Genomic DNA, 16687 nt, shown 5'->3' with positions numbered 1-16687 from the left:
CTTATTTTGCTCCCATAAACCACAAGATCTCTACCATCCCTCAGAGGCTTTGAGAACTGTCATATAATTGCCCCTTACGGATGGTGCTAAGTGGGCTCATAGGAAGATGGAGGATTAAGAGACCAGATCAGACTGAGTCAGTACAGTTGTTGCTAGAGCGATGGACTGTGAATTTCAGTCTGGATCACACAATAGAAAGCAACATGGTCAGTATAAACACAAAATAATTTGACTCAATGTGGCAGCAAGTGGCAGATTTATGTTGTAGCAGGTCTCAGACAAGCTTCCTAGAGGCCAGTGATRCTTTTGGATTTAGTTACTGTGAGGAGGCTGCAATGTGGTACAGAAACAAATATCTTGGTGGAGGTGAGCTGGAAGGAGTGGATTTTCTAAAGAACTACCGTAACAGATAAATTAACAGATAAAGTTGCAAAGTATTGTTGCCAGTTAGGGCCAGCTAAGACTTCCCAAGCAGTGCAGGGTTCTGTTGCACATCTTCACCAAATCAAAATAGTTAAAATCTAACATAATTGCCTGTTTTTTTACTCCTTTTGCTTTACATCAAGTGAGGCTGATACATGTCTGAGAACAGTTTCATACATATTCAGTGAAACACTTGAAATGCAGCGTATTTTGCAGTTTCCCCAAGTAATGAATATTCACGTTTTACAAATCCGAAAGCATATTTGGTCACTGACTCTCAGTTTGGAGGGTTTTTTAGCCTATCATTTGATCTAACTCACTCTTCATTTGTRGCAAAAGACAGTAACATTTACTCCTACAGACATATCCACAGGGCTCAAGGTTGGAGKAGCTGAGAAGGAAAATGCTATTTACTGATGTGACATGAATCTTACAAGTTTCAAACTGACAGTTATGAAATGCCTTCTGCAGAAATACTCTAAATATGTGGAAACATTTTCTTAGAATATRCCATTAACATAAATACAATGTAAAAATATAGAAAGTATACAAGGCAGTTGTCTGAGGCAGCAGGGACCCAGACCTGATGGCCTAGTGGATCACCATGGTGCCATGCTGCTTGAGGACTGCCTTTAAAAGTAAAAAAGAAAAAAAAGAAAAGAAAAAGGCAACACACAAAACAACCAAAACCCATGAACTGTTAAAGGAAGCTTTTCTTCCTTGAGCTCTTTGCTCCAAGACCCACCTCACAGGTTTTTTCAGCTAAATCATACACACCATCTGAAGGACATTAATCCCTTGTACATTGAAATGGCTCCCACTACCTAGTAACCTGTCTGCCTCCTGATCTTTAAATGTTTATTGCAAGGATGCGGCGAGATAAGCAGTAGAAYAGTTATTCTGCTAGACAACATTTGTAAACGCTTCTTTATACAGAGCCATTAGCAATCATTCTTTCTATTGTACAAATAAATATTGTAGTTGCTTAACATATCAGTTATTTAACTTTTGCATAATTTTCTAACAGATGCGTTGTCATTCAGTGGAGTGGTCAGCTTTCTGTCATTGTCCAGAGTTTATTGTTGTTGTTTTTAAATAGCTTTCAGCTCATAGTATCTCTTCAGTTCTGGAGAGCCCGCCATTTAGGATTTTTTTTTTTAAATCAACCCACAGAAACCACAAAGACTAAATATTGCTGCACGTATATACTTGTACAAGTGTACATTGTTACACAAATGCAAACATTTGCTGTTTAGAGACTCAAAAAAAAAAAAAAGGAATAAGTTCCACAGATCCCAAATATGCCTCCAGTTTACTAAATCTAGCAGATTGCGGGGGGGGGTTGGGGGTGGGAGAAAGAGCCTACCTTCGTATGCATAGTACAGACACACTGTGCAGCTAGCGAGGATAGCTGGTGAGGGCAGACTGAACCGAAAAAGCTCATTTCTATTTTATAGAAGTTCAAACATTTCTTAAAATGTGATTTTTATTCCAATTTGTGATGGAGATTCTTCAAAAAAGCAAGAGCTGTGGCCTGAGGAACAGGGGAAGGGCTCTGCATGAGGAAGCTCAGCAGCTCAGTAGACAACACGGCAGGAGAGTATGCGTGTTGCACAACMCTGGCCAGGCACCTGCTGACTGTAAAAAGCACACCATCTCCACATATCAGAGTCAGTAAGGCCCCCCCCCCCCAAAAAAAAAAAAAAGCATTTCAACACAATTTGCTCTTCAGTCCTTTGCTTGGATCTTGCCTATCTGCGGGAACAGTCTGATTGCAAAGAACTTCAGTCCCTGGCAAAAAAAGAAAAGCAGCCACACGGGTGCCTYGCAAGGGAAGGGGAAAGCATGCACAAAAAGCCTGGCATCCCTTCAGTAAATTGCAGAGCTGCTGAGGAAGAGAAGACACAGATTTTCCCATGCTCAGGAAGCAGAAATCTACAGGATGACAGAGGCAGCGCAGCCATAGTCAAATGAATCATTATTCATACATACTTCAGACCATGAAGCACCAAAGTAGTCCTTCGCAGGCATAAAGTAACTAGGAGTACTTGACAAAGAATTACATACAATTTACTGAGAAGAAAAATAAAATAAAGCAAAAAAGCCCAGCATACAGATCTATTCACCAAGATATTTTCAGATTATTTTGTAGTAATCTACCCCCCAAAATTTTAAGTACAAAATCAAAATTCTTTACTTAAAACTCTGATTCAAGTCTATAACTTACCAGTGTTAACATACAAATGTCTGTCCCTTTCATAATTCATATTCATGAATTCATAAATGAATCACCTGATTCATGGTATAAAATGCACGATGCAACAGGACATCAGCTGTGTTGATGCCTTCTATAAGAGAGGCATTAGTTTGCTTTCCTTGTATAAGATCAATAATCCTGGAAATTAATAAGCAGGTGAACAGCCRTTGCATTTTAATCCATGCCACAGTACTGGATGCTTTCACTAAAGAACGTAAGACTGCTGCCTCAGCCACTGAGTCTGTGGGTGCAACACAAGTAGGACAGGATGCAAATTAGGGAAGTTGTTCCTGGGCTAGATAAATGTGAGCAATGAGGGAAGTCTACCAAACTAATCAGAAAAGCCATGTTGGAGAAGGCTGGGTGAAGGGGAAAATCATAAGAGGAGAATCCAATCAGAGCTGAGATCTCAAAGATGTGAAGAGTAAATAGAGAGAAAATAGAAAAGAAAGGGAGAAAGAAAACTACGAAAAAAGCAGCATTAGGTCTACTGTAATCGCACACAAGCAGCTAGAAAGAAGTGGCAATGAGAATGTTAAGTGTGTAAGCAAATAYTCTGACTTTAAAATAGCAAGATAAACCCTAATAAGAAACATCATATTACCGTACGATTTTCTTATTTCACACAAAATCTACATCTTACTGGGAATCATTCCCCTCTCAGCCAGGAAAGCTTGGGAAATAAGCATGAACATTRTAAACAACAATCGAGTAAAATTTAGCATCTGTCCCAGGGATCTTGATTTACAAAGGCTCCATATTCAGAAGAGTGGGGTGGTAAGCAGCAGCAGCTCACTGGTGCAAAACAAATACTTTCCTAAACTCAAACGCAGCCAACTTTCCATCTTTCAGCAGCCAAACGCAGTCCTGATTCGCTTAGGTTTTGAGTAGGGCAGCATGGGAGATAAAAATAGCTCTGCCTACAAATGCACTTGTCCCTACAGGCTCGCAGAGTGGCGGTTCAGAAGCACGAGGCATGCTTTCCATTTCTTCATAACATCAAATCACACGCCCTGCCACTTGCAGACTACAACTCTAGCTGTCTTACAGCTGTGCGACTACTGATCCAATTAAGGGAGCACATTACATCCTAAAGATACTTGTCCATTTGGGACTCTCCAGAACTGCAGCAGACCTCAGCCCCACAAAAAGCCACAGCACAGAACACATGGCATGAAGAACACAGCAGCAGAGAAAGGGAAAGAAAGTGCAAAATGCCCATCGGTAAACTAAGGCATATTGTAAATACACAAACATGTTTTATTTTGTAGCAACTTGTAAGCAGCAGCATGAAGAAGATGGGGGAGAGAAATACTACTGGATAATTGAGCTGCAGAAGGTTTAGAGGAGATGCAGGTGTTTGAAATAAAATGAAAGGCTCTATACATGTTAAATTGGAAGAGAAACAGGAAAGAGCAGACACCAAAGAAGTTTTTTTCTCCATGCTCTTTTTGATGGCAAGAGCTAGTCACTGTAGTGAGAAAGTAGAGAAAGTCAAACTCCTCTTTTTTTTTTTTTTTTTTTTTTTTTTTGTACATGGGTTCTTGCTAAAGTGCTGCCACAACAGCAGTCCAAAGAGACAAAGGGCCACTCAAAACTGCAGTTACATTTAAGCTAATTACTCTGCTATTCTCCGATTGTTTCTATGTTGTTGTTACAGAAGCATTTTCATACACAGGTGATGCACTTATACAAGGAACAGCCTCACTCCTGAAGAGCATCATGGCAATATATCAAAGACAAAACTTTCAAGAAAACCTCTGGTTGACCAAGGTACACACTTCTTGTTTCTTTTTAATGGTACATGTACACACACAAAAGGAAAGTGGGGGGAAACTACACTGAGAAAGAGAAACAAGAAGCACTGCAAGGGAAAAAAGGTTAACTTCGGGACAAGAAAAGATGCAAGGAATGTGAAGAATGTTATAAAGTAAATAAATCAATAATCTACAAGCATCATCTACATTCCTGAACTAACTTGAAAATGAGGATATTTGCCCTTCACATTCCTGGCAACAGTAGAGATTTTCAAGGAAGACTCCATCTGCAGTACTACATATTTCTGTCAACACTCTGGTATCAAAGGGAACATTTCCAAAGAGAAACAATACCTCCTCTTTTAACTGTTTTTTTTTTTTCTTGCAAATATTTTGGACCAACCCAGAAATATTAATAGATTGAGATGAATGAAGTGATCATTACACTTACTTGAAAGAACTCAAGATCAGTGTCAGGGATAACAAACTACATTTCCACCCCCTACTCTGCCTTCCCAAACCTAGCTTACTGGAATGTAACAGATTTTGCAGAATAAAAGCACAGACTAATAAAACTGAAAGACTAAGGTGGTTTTACAGATGTAGTTCTTCACAATGTTTTCAGCATATTATAATGTAAGAGTTTTACAGAGGCAAAAGAATCTAAGCAATTGMGATGAGGACAAGAAAGTCAGTAGATCTTAACAAGCTAGAAATATTCTGTATTTTTAACTGGGGAAAAAAACCCTAAAACATATACAACTAAAACTATGGACATGTCATCAAGTAATTTGGTACAACTGGAGTGGACCAGCACAGTGAAACAGTTGGTGTTGAGGTCCTGAAATCCACCCTGTATTTCAGAGGGGAGTTACTTCAAACTAGCTCCAGACTGGTCCGGTGAGGTGAGCATCTTTTAGAGGCTGAATTGCATCTCCTGTTTTAGTTCCATCCAAAAAGGAATCCAGATAACCCTATGGTTCATACCAAAGTATAGTAAATGAAGACAACAGACATTCAACTCAGAAGCATTATCCTGGGCCATGTGCTAAYACTAATGTACCTGATTTTTCCACATGCTTTTGATACTATATGCAGAAAAGCCTTGTCAAGTCCAGTATCTAACTGTCTCAAAAAACAAACAAACAAAAAAAACCCTAACACACACACACACACACACAAAACAGAATAGGGTGATTCCACATGAGTGTTGGTGCCCAGAAGTCCACTTACACCTACAAGACATTGCAGGAATTTTACCAAAATTTCTTTGCCCCAAAACACAGGATGTAAAAACCCCACAAAAAAGCCCAGAATTTTTTCTAAACTGCCCTTGCTTGGTTTCATGCATAGAGAGTACATTTTTACAACACAAATAATGTTGCTACCATAAGATTAGGTACCTAGAAGCATCCTATGTGACTCAAAAAAAATTCTTAGTAGTTATATGAAGTACAGAAATTGAAATAAATCTGTTGCTAATCCCATTCTACTGCCAAACAAGGCAGACGTCTCCCAACTACTCATACACATTCAACAAAACATTTTTTTAAACACATCTTTAAAGTAATGGATGCAATTGCTGATAAAAACTACTGTACCTGTATGCTGCTCTTCAATCCAAGCTTGCAGATACATGAAGAGGAGTAGACCAGCTACCCCAAACATCAGTACAGACACAAACACTTGTCTTAGGTTCATGACCCTACCAGAGGGCTGCTTTTCAGCTTTCAAAAGGACACATGGTTCACAAGTTTTCAGTGTGCCTGCATCTTCTTCTGTACCTTTTCCTGAGACATCGACCTGAAATAATAAGAGATTCAGCTAGTTCTTACACTACTTTATTTGCCACCTCAGAGGCAGTTTAAACAGTGTACAATATATGAGGTGCAGCTCTTATAAGCTATTAGTTCTAAGGGGTTGTTTTCTATTTTGAATCTCAACAATCTTTGTACGCCTTGATRAGTTTGAAGCAGAAGTTACTGCAGATACCATTTCACCTCCACACAGATGGAGGGATCTTCTAGGATGACAGAGAGCGCCGACACGCCAGGTGTTACACCAACGCACCACTGCCACAGACTGCTGCRGCTTGGGAGCTACAGCAACAGCCAGAGCCCTCCGCGGGCGACCTGGCTGCGTGCCAGTGCTASMYMAYYKSTGSCASMRRTKRKSTAGCATTTCTGCTGCTGGAGCTGGTGCAAACGGCCCTTTGTGCATGGAGCAAGAACTGTGCGGTCACCCTTGACCAACAGCTTCGCTCAAATTGCCTTGCACAGGCTTGGCTCTGGGGAGTTATAATTGATGTTCACCCACAAACATGAATCCCCCCCCCAAAAAAACAAACAAACAAAAAACAAAACAAACAAAAAAACCCACACCTTCCTCAAAAACCCCAGATTCAGGTGGTATCAGTAACTTTGCCTGCAGAAACGGAATTAATGGATTATCTTTTATACCCAGACAGTTTGCAACAGCGGAAAGACTTGTCAAGAGYCTGTTTCTTGCCACTAATAGCAGTGGGAATGAGATCAAACATAAAACCTTATCAAAAAGATTGTTTTATGGCACATCAGAGGGCCCCAGAAAAAGGAAGTTATTTACCTAATGCACCACACCTGCCACTAAGGAGTCATAAAATTCAAGTTATAACAACAGAATACAGAAGACACTGTAGAATATATATATAAAATATACATATATATATATAAAAAACTTCTTAACCCAAACCAGATTGTGTTCACCTTGAAAGCAGGTTACCAGGAGCTGAAGAGTAGCTGTTAAACTAGCCTGTACGGGTGGGGTGAGGGAGGGAAGAAAAATTCAACACAGTGTGCACCCTTGCGAGTATCTGATGGAAGCTTCTAGTAAACTACAATAAAGAATGCAATGCAAACTTAAGATTTTAACAGACAACAGTATACTGAAAAATATTTTAAAGAAGTCTATTGAAAGAACAGAACTAGACTTCATGTGCATTCAAATAAACACAAAGTAAAATAAAGGCATTTAACAGTTACCACAAAATGTAAGAGTACTTTGCGTTCCCAAGAATATTTGTATTTTAAATAACTCAGCACTGTCACATATCTGATTGTTGAGCTTCTAACAAACACACATACACATATGGTTTAATAGGAACATCTATTAAAAGTAGCTGCTGAATAAAACAGTAACTACATTTCCTAAAAGACAAAAGATTCCAAGAACAACCAAATGGTATTCAGAATTTTACAGATTTTTTCCAGTTATGTGCCATTAAAATATATATATATATAGTTTTTATGAAGCACAAACTTGCCAGTAAATCTGTTACTGAAAATGTAAGCCATACTTTAAGTATTTATCATTTTATACACAACTTCTCTGTAGGTGGATAGATAGCTAAATGTTAACAGAACATAAASGTAGCCCATGTTTTCCATATAGGTCACAATGTAACTAGTCCAAAAGCTAACATGAAAGGAAAGCAAGTAGATGCTTTATTCCCTTCAGTTCTTTCTCTCCAAATTCTGCAGAGATGGAACTCCCTACAGAAGGCATGTACGTCTCCTACGTACCTATGCTCCCTACATACCTGTTTGCAGCTATTATTCTGATGCATTTCACTGGAAAGAAGTGGTGAAAACTGGGCGAAAGAAAGGCAAGCACCYGAGGAGTTCCTTGTGAAATGCTTTTTGCCTGGGTGGAGGGTAGTGGTGTCTCCTTCCYGCCAGCTCTTCATTAGCTGTTATCGCTTGCACCTTTTCCTCCAGCACTCTCAGATTTCCAGGCTTCCTTATCTATGCTAAAAGGTTTACTTGGGCCTGTGCTGCGGTCTCTGCACCTACCAGTCCTGCAGCAAACACGTGGTTTGGGGGCCTCCACAGAGCTCGCTCTGCTAACCACACAGCAGCTTTCCAGCACAATTAGCGCTTCAAGAACTCTTACAGTAAAAAGGACAAACAAATACAAACCTCTTCTGTTTTTTCCTCCCAAACAAAAGCTATGTTGTTCACATTACAGGACACTGACAGCATCTGGATTAAAAAAAAATAAAGAAATAAAAATAAAAGAGAGAGAGAACAAAGAATAAGACATTTGAATACTCTGCAGGTGGGAATGAATATCTTGGAAAGAAACAAATTAAACTGCAGGTACCAGAAAGTGCAAAACAGTTTTTGGAAAAGCTATTTGGGATTCATAACTGTCTCGCCATAAAAAGCAGGCAATCCAGACACTCATGGTGAACGCTGGCAGGCTTCCAAATGAGCCCCCTTGTAGTTTTGTCACTTGTTTCCATCTCTGCTTCTCTGTGACTCTCACTTGCATTTTCTGCTCTCCTCTCCAAAACAGTTTCCTTGGGTGGCCAAGAAACGCTCCCTCAAGCCACACAGGTGACACTGCTTTCAGCTCCACCAACATGCCAAGCGCGTGCAGGCTGGCACCGCGGCTCGCTCCAGCCACTCGCTCCCACCGTCCCCGCCTGCCCTGCCAGCACGACAGGGCTCAGCAAACTGATCCTGCTGAAAACTGCTCCAGAAAGATGAAACGGAGACCCTTCTGCCAAAGGAAGCAGGCAAGCACTGGTTTACCGAGCTACAGCCTCCAAAGGAGTCACCCGAAGAAAGCGCCTGCCGTTTTCCCTTCAGCAATCCCAGCTATCGCGTGCCTTCACGGCACAGGATGGCCCACACGCGACGTGTGGCTGAGGTAGCCCGAACACMCACAGGGTGGCATGCAGGACCAGCCACAAGCCTTGCGTTAGCATTCTTCAGACGGATGGTAAACATTAACAGCACCAAGCAATTTAATACATTAGTAGGACAAATTTTTTTTCTACTAGGACAATCTCAGCTTTGAGGGACAAGAGTTCCTCAAAAAAAAAATAATAATAAGGCACTTCAAGATGCATTCCCCCCTCCTCAATTCTTTTTTAATTATAGAAGAATGCTAAGAAGGAAAAAAAAGAATCCTCTAAGAATCCTCTACAGCCAATTTATCTCAAGCATGTAGTCATATCCCCAAATTACAATGCCACCAGGAGTTTTCAACATAGTTGAAATCAGTTTAGCTTCTTTAAATTTAAGTGAAATCATATTCTTTATGTTCAGGCCAAGTTTATGTTCAGGCCAGGTTTAAATTAAAATTAATTTTAAGTAAGGCTACCTATTTCAGCATAAGTCAGACAATAAATACCTTAAAATACCGTGAAATTTGAAGATGCTTATGCTTATAAGATTTTTAATGGCTTTTCAGCCTGAATAAGTAGTTAAACTTACTTAATACAGTGATTTGTCACCTACATACGAAAAAAATATCAGAGAGGTATTAAAAAAAAGTCTGTGTCTCTGAGTCTTCTACCAGAATTTTAAGAATGGCCACACAACATTGACAAATTGGCTTTTCTAGYGCTGAAAACAAAGATTGTGCATAACACTTCCCAGCATCCTGGGAGAGAGGAAATACTCGCAAAGATGCTTTAATCAAGATGAATACCCCCTTATAGCTATGAAAGAAGAGCAAAAAAGCAATTACTTTGAACCTGCCTATTTCCAAAAGAGAAATCCACATGGAGGTTCAGTGTCCTAACTAGCTGTAAATCTTTCTTTCTACCCAGTCCTGGGTAACATAGCTCTGCTGGGCCATACCTAGACAATGTTTTTGCTACAGAAACTAAAAGCAGCCTAAAAAAACTGAAGTGTCCTGCTTACCTCTACTGAACCCAATTCTTTCTTCAGCCCAATTTTTTTTTTTTTTTTAAATCATGAACCCAGTGTCCCATCTGTTTCAACTTGAGCTTGCAAAGAGAATGCCACAATGACCCCTGTACCCCAAAATTTTGAGTGCTTTTGAGAGAGATCACTGTGTATCATTCTTATCTATCGTGGAGGAAGAGTTATAGTTGCAGACACAACATAACACGCTTTACTTTTCAATACAGAGCTTTATCCAGCAAGAATTTTAAAGCTGGAACAAGTTAATAATCATTCACTTTCAAGGCCAAATTATTTAATTTCATTATCAAATTTCAGAGTTTCAGGAATCTGCATTCCACTAATGTACAAACGTTGCATGTACAATCCCTTTCATGTTTTGGGCCYAGTTCAAAGGCGCATGTTCTTGTGYAAGGCCAACACAAGCAAATGAAATAGCACAGTYACCCCAAAAGAGGAAGAGAGCACCTCCTGCTTTTGGCACGATTCCCCATTTCACTAGGTCATCCACCTTTCTCTTCTTGACAAGCAAATACACTTGTACCTGAGGAGAGGCACCTCTTAGGGCCATGCTATGCCAGTGAAATCCAGCACTCAAATACTGCTCCTGGCTTCTTGGGGTTTCACACCATGCACAAAACTCATGGCATCTGGTTGCAATATGCTTGGTCAACCTAAAACTTCCTTACCACTTTCCTTCTCACCATCAYCTAATTCAGAAGTCAAAATGATACAAAAGCAAAGTAGTAGTTTGTCTCAGGAAGTATTCAGAAACCCTTCTTTTCCATTCCTTCTAGATGATGATTATTAGTGGTTAGTCAGCAGACTACTCATGAAAAAATCTGATCTCCTTATAATGGTCAGTGTATTCATGTTGCTGCAGGTTACCACAAATACTCGCTCACTAGCTCAGCATCTCCTTAGACACACCTGAATTAATAAAAACAAAACAGAAAAAGGATAAAGTTACTGCAACCCTTTGCAGCCCACACCTATTTTCCCTTCCTTCCTTCTTTACCCCAAGAAGCATCTTTTGATGCCACCACTGGAGTATCATGACAGGGAAATTTTGCACCGAGGAATGTCCTCCTGGACACTGGCCCAGGCTACTTTCAGCTTGGGCAGCAAAAGGAGACAAGGACATCATCTTAGGGCAAGGCACCTCTCCTCCTTTACTTCTCATCTGTTAGCACATGTCCCACTTCACACGTATCCTCCAGGATTATCTTTCCACCTTTCACACACCAACTTTCTGGCTTCCCAATAAAAGTGTGAAGGCATAGCCCTAGCTTTCAACAATGCCTCATATCAGGCAGTGGCTTATTCCATTGGTGGCTATGAATAAACATACAGTATTGGCCATTTTCTCATTCCAGCAAGTTAAGGGRAGTATTATAGGTGGATGAAGTCAAAGTCCTTACAGAAATTTGCATTAAGTGCTTGACTAGATCAAGATAACCAAACTCAGTTCTGCAAGGCAAGTTACAGGAATGAACCTAGTCAGTATAAACTCTGACAACAAAGGAATAATAATGACAAAAATTATCCTAATGTGGCCCTTTCCATCCACAGGACTCTCCTGGGGGAGGGGCAGAGATCAGGGTATAGTTAGCTATGTGACAAGCCTCACTGCAGTGGCTTGAGAACAAGACAGCACAGTGATGAATTTCTCTGCCACCTCCTGACAGACAGGACTTCAATAACTGGTGCCAAAGAGGAGGGAAAATAGCCTGTCCCGGCCTACTGCCAACACCTCAGCAACTTCATACCCTCAAGAACCACTTGTAAGAAGGTTGYGTCCAAGTGTAACTGAAGACACCATCCGGCCTGCAGAACTTTTATCACTGGCAATAACATAAGATTACTACCCACTGACCTTGCAAATCCATTAAGAAAAATTTGTTACAGAACTCCATAAGACATACATAAGACATTCTTCCCTCACCCACAGAAAACTCTAAAAAAAAAAAAAAATGAAGCCCCTTCAAAAAATAAAATTAGAATTAAAGTTTCAAGAACAATCAGGAAATTCCAAACATGAACATCACCAGAGCAACTTCCACTTAGCCAAGTCACACATATTTAACATTTTTCTATTTCACTTTCCTTTATTACAGGGCAGACCTCAATGTTGTTACAGCAATTAAATTTTGTTATTAATCCACTTTATAGTGTATATGTTATACAAAATAAATAATATGACAAAGTAAATTTGTTTTGCATTTGATTTGACTATTTTATATATTAACCCCACTAGTTTCTCCTTTAATATTTTTTCCAAAGAACTCCCCTTATGAAACAATAGACATAAACATGACTCATTGTAGTAAAGAAGCACATATTGGTTTCTGATGCCATTAAATCTTTCCGCAGGAATTGCACAAGGTGACTGAAATCAGCCCATAGCACCTGCACTGCTTCTGAGCACATTCAGCAACACAGCAACTTCCCTGGTCCTCCTCTTCAAACATAAATCCTACTGAACTGCAGATCATACTAATTTAATCTGTAGAGCAACTGTCAGCCACTTGCAGGTTAACTTAAAGCTGCAGTTCTAATCATTTTCCATTACAAAAGCAAACAAAAGCTGTGCTTGTATTAACACACGCAGAGTAGTCATACACATAAGTAGTAGCATATCAACTTCTTGAAAAGTTYTGCATGCTTCAAGAGAAAAGAGAGAAGAGAGGATATTCCAGCAGTACTGAATATGCCAGTTTACTCTAAAATTCATTATCAAGAGTGTCATTCTACTGCTGCATGACACCTTCTTACATGGAAGATTAAAAAAAAAAAAAAATAGCATTATTTTTCATAACAATTCCAAGTCAGGAGGGAGGGGGACAGATGGCAGCAGGCACCCGAGCAGACAAAGACAGGGCTGGCAGGCTTAGCTCTTACCTGCCTCAAGCGCAGCGTGCAGTAAGCGAGCAGTCCCAGGAAAGTCACCTGGCTTACAGAAAGTTAAACAGAAGCAGGGCTCACAGGAGAGCAATTTGGATGGCTCTGAATCTTCCAGTAGGGTTGGAGGTGAACTCCCCCGCCCCCCGCCTTTAGGATGGAAGAGATTAGAAAACAGATGGTGCCAAAAGCAGGATCTTCTTATAATTTTGCAGAATTCAAATAAGAATTGCTAATTCAAATACCTGCTTATTGACTGCAGTAAACCAATGTGTTATTAGTATGCCAAGTAGACCTGTGCTCTGCCCCAATCACTCACTCTGCTGCTTTAAAATGTACAGGCAATACTACCCCTTTTTTTTTTTCTTCCCCCTCTCCAGACAAGCCCTGAATTCCAGATTTCTGATGTGCGRCGATTTTGGGGAGGGGTCAGCAGAAAAGTTGGTAGAGCCGCGGAGCGCTGCCTCACACGGGGCCACAGCAAGGGAGCGAAAGGATCCATTTAAACTTTCCAGGTTTGTTCCCGACCCCGCAACCACCCGCCGAGCTCACCCCTCCGCTCCCGCGCAAACCTTGCGCGGCTCGTGCTGGAGGTGCCCGAGCAGCAGCTGCCGGAGCCCCCCGCAGCGGGCGCCGCCGAAAACCCCGCGCCCAGCCCCCCGGCGCGCAGGCCGCCCCCTTACCTGCCCGCCGCCGCGCCGCGCAGGGGCCGCCCCCGCAGAGCCGCGGAGCCGCTCCGCGCCGCCCCCTCTTCCCGCGGCGGCCGGCAGCGCTCCTCCCTGCGGCCGTCCGCGGAAAGGTCAGCGAAGGGCGGCCCCCGCGGAAGCTGCGCGCCGCGGCCGCGGCCGTGTCCCCGCGGGGGGGAGCTCAGGGGCGCGGCGACGCAAACTTTCGCCGCAAAAGTTTCGGGCCGGGACCCCGCGGCAGCGACTCCCGGCCGAGGCAGGTAAATAAAGCAGCTCCTCCTCCGTCGGCCCTTTTTCCCATCCGTCTACAAAGCCCATGTAATTATAGGAAGAGTCTTTCCATTCCCTCCTCAAAACTCCTCTGAGATTACGCGTTTTGCTAACGAGTTTTGTTTGCTTTTACGTATCCATAGGTAGATTCTCCCTGCGCAGTCAACCGAGTGCATCTGAGCTGCCAGGTAAAGGCTATGGCAAGTCATAACTGGAATTAGCTATTAAAGCAAGTAGTATTCCTACGTACAACTTCATTGTCATCTACAGGAAACAGGAGTAGATGATGGAGGAACCTATTTATTTAGCACTTATTAGCACTTCGAGTTTGTTTTGCAAGCACTATCAGCTAACTGTGATAATAGTCCAGCCACACAGGCAAATGACCTTATCTCTATTTAATCGGTGTATTTCTTTGCTTACATTTCTTCAAGGRCTTGCTCTGGTTCCTGCTAGAGATTGGGTAAGCATAGAGGAGTTCTGACTTTCTGGAGCTGTGCTCAGATCACCTTAGTCGCCTCTCTCCCCTCTAGGGTTTTACTGCAGTGCTATGTCTCTAGAATTACCCCAGGATTTGGTTCTGAAATACTCCTTGACTTATTGTCCCATCCTTCACCTGTGTCATAAGCCCTTTCTTAGAATAAAAGCAATCTAACACTTCACGTTTTTACAGCATTTTTTCTCCTGACAGATCTCAAATCATCGCACACACTGTTATAGGCAGCACACAGGGATCACTTCTCCAACCAGCAAAGCGCAACCACCTTTGCCGTGAAGCTTAACGTTGCCAACCAGCCCAAGACAACTCAGCAGACAGTAAAGAGCAGTGCATTAATCTGATTTCTGGAGGGATTCAGCTAAGCAGAATGCAGCTACCCCAACCAGAACCTAGAGCCTGGGGATAACACGTGTTCATAGCAAAATGCTTCAGGCTCTGGAGCAGCCACAAGCAGTCAGGACCTGTGCACAGGGGTGTTCCCTGTGGATTTCCTATTCAAACACTAAGACATCCCACTCCTGCTTAGTTTGGGTTTTGTAAGCATGTATGACCTCACCCATGGTACTATAAATTTTTAGTTTCCAGGATCACTCCCCCTTTTACTTCACTTAAGGATCGTCCTAGTCATAATTCATTATGGATACAATGGAGGCTAGCAGCTCGCAGTAAACCCAGAGAAAAATAGTTTCCCTGTTTTCCCTTAAAGCCAACCATGAAACCACTTTTAAAGTTCTAATGGGGAAAGATAAGCCCTCATGTTGTCACACCTGCAGCTTTGTTGGCTCAATACCACAAATAAATTGGGGGGGAGGGGGAAATGGTTTAACATCAGAATATGTTCTTTCCTAGCTATTTTACAACAGTTGAGCATATTTCCTCTCTTGGGCAAGCTGACAGGCATGTGATGCTAGGATAACCATATGCCCTAACAAAAAAATACAACCTCAGATTTAAATTGTATACCTATTAGTCCCAGATGGCCAGGGAGAATTTTGAGAAAAACAACATRCTTACTGAATTTTAGCTTCCTCAGGTAATGCACTCAAAAGATTGTAATGAAGGTCACCGAAGTTTTTAATAAAGATACACAGAATAACCTTCTGAGTGTTGTAGATTTAATTTCATTCAATAAGTACATGCTGCAAACATATTTCTTCAGGCTGATCTACTCACATGCTGTACCCATCAACTGATTAAAGTTATATATAACAGTGAAAAGATCAGATGTCTTGGTGAGTTTTTTTTTTCAGTTAAAGGAATAAATTAACTGCTTTGGGATAAAGCCAATTCTCATTTTATAACTTAAGGGAGGGGGAAAGGTGTATTTAGCTTATATAATGCCTGTACCCCTACAGGTTCTTCCAGTGCAGAGRGCATATTTCAACTGTGGATTTAAGGATCTTTACAAGATTAAAAATTCAACGTGCAGGTGAAATTGGACACTGGATTAGGAAGCTCATCAACTACATAAAGGTAATCAACATCTCTTGAAGCTTAACAGGAAAGCAAAAAAGAAACAGATTACGAAAGGGTGGCGGCAGTCTGTCTGAGTCAGCTTGATTGGTATAGAGCCAGCTCCTGCATCAGAAAACCTATTCTTGTCAAGTTTCTACACTTTTCCTGTATCTTCTTGTAGAGAGTAGCTCAGTGGTTAAAATAGCAACATCATCTTCTGAAAGCAGTGGAGACAGCAGTTGGGTGGTGATGCCTACTTGTAGTAATATGAGTAGTCACGGTACAGTTACAAAAGAAAGGTAACAGGTCATGAACCGAAACCAGAACCTGCCAAAAATTACAGGTCACATTACTGAAAGAAAAGAAAACAGCCTTACTTCATAATAAGACAAATTGTGGTTTTTTAAGAATGCTCCCTGTATAGTTTATCAGCTCAATGGAGCAGTAACAGCTGTGAAGGAAAGTTTGGCATAGAAGAAGATCACAATTGCCCTCACTCACCACTGCTTCTCCATGGACTGCAGGTGCATACTGCAAAAGCCCCTTAAATCAGATGTGAATGTTTGGACTGTGCCCCCACAATGACGTAAAGAAACCATGTGCTCCATTGCTGTGATCTTTGTTAAGAAATGTTCCCCTCTAAGTGAACTTTCCGTGCCAAGTTTCCATTTGACATTTTACAAAGTTTTCAGCAAAGCTAGCTCAGCCACTTACACATATATATACAACTTTCAAGAAGTCAT

The 16687-nt window shown here is 41.3% G+C and overlaps 1 protein-coding gene across 2 annotated transcripts in view; it reads right to left on the bottom strand.

Moving 5' to 3' along the window:
* CHST9 (carbohydrate sulfotransferase 9) overlaps positions 1 to 13784 on the bottom strand; it is an 84245-nt gene extending 70461 nt beyond the window's left edge. Inside the window, exons 1-3 of one of the 2 annotated variants that reach the window (XM_085314343.1) lie at positions 13718 to 13784; positions 8394 to 8456; positions 6039 to 6240 (exon numbers count right to left, since the gene is read on the bottom strand). In XM_085314343.1, coding sequence (XP_085170469.1) covers positions 6039 to 6240; positions 8394 to 8456 — 265 coding nt within the window. In that variant the 5' untranslated portion in view covers positions 13718 to 13784. Of the gene's footprint in view, positions 1 to 6038; positions 6241 to 8393; positions 8457 to 13034; positions 13083 to 13717 lie in introns of those variants that run through there. The other variant, XM_085314342.1, reaches the window with a different exon arrangement.
* Between the last annotated feature and the right edge of the window lie 2903 nt (positions 13785 to 16687).

Source organism: Rhea americana, unplaced genomic scaffold, assembly GCF_003343005.1.
Source record: "Rhea americana isolate MKP2758 unplaced genomic scaffold, rheAme1 scaffold_40, whole genome shotgun sequence".
Taxonomy (NCBI): Eukaryota; Metazoa; Chordata; class Aves; order Rheiformes; family Rheidae; genus Rhea; species Rhea americana.
The sequence above is the reverse complement of the archived record's forward strand: the minus strand, read 5'-3'. Positions and strand labels throughout refer to the sequence as shown.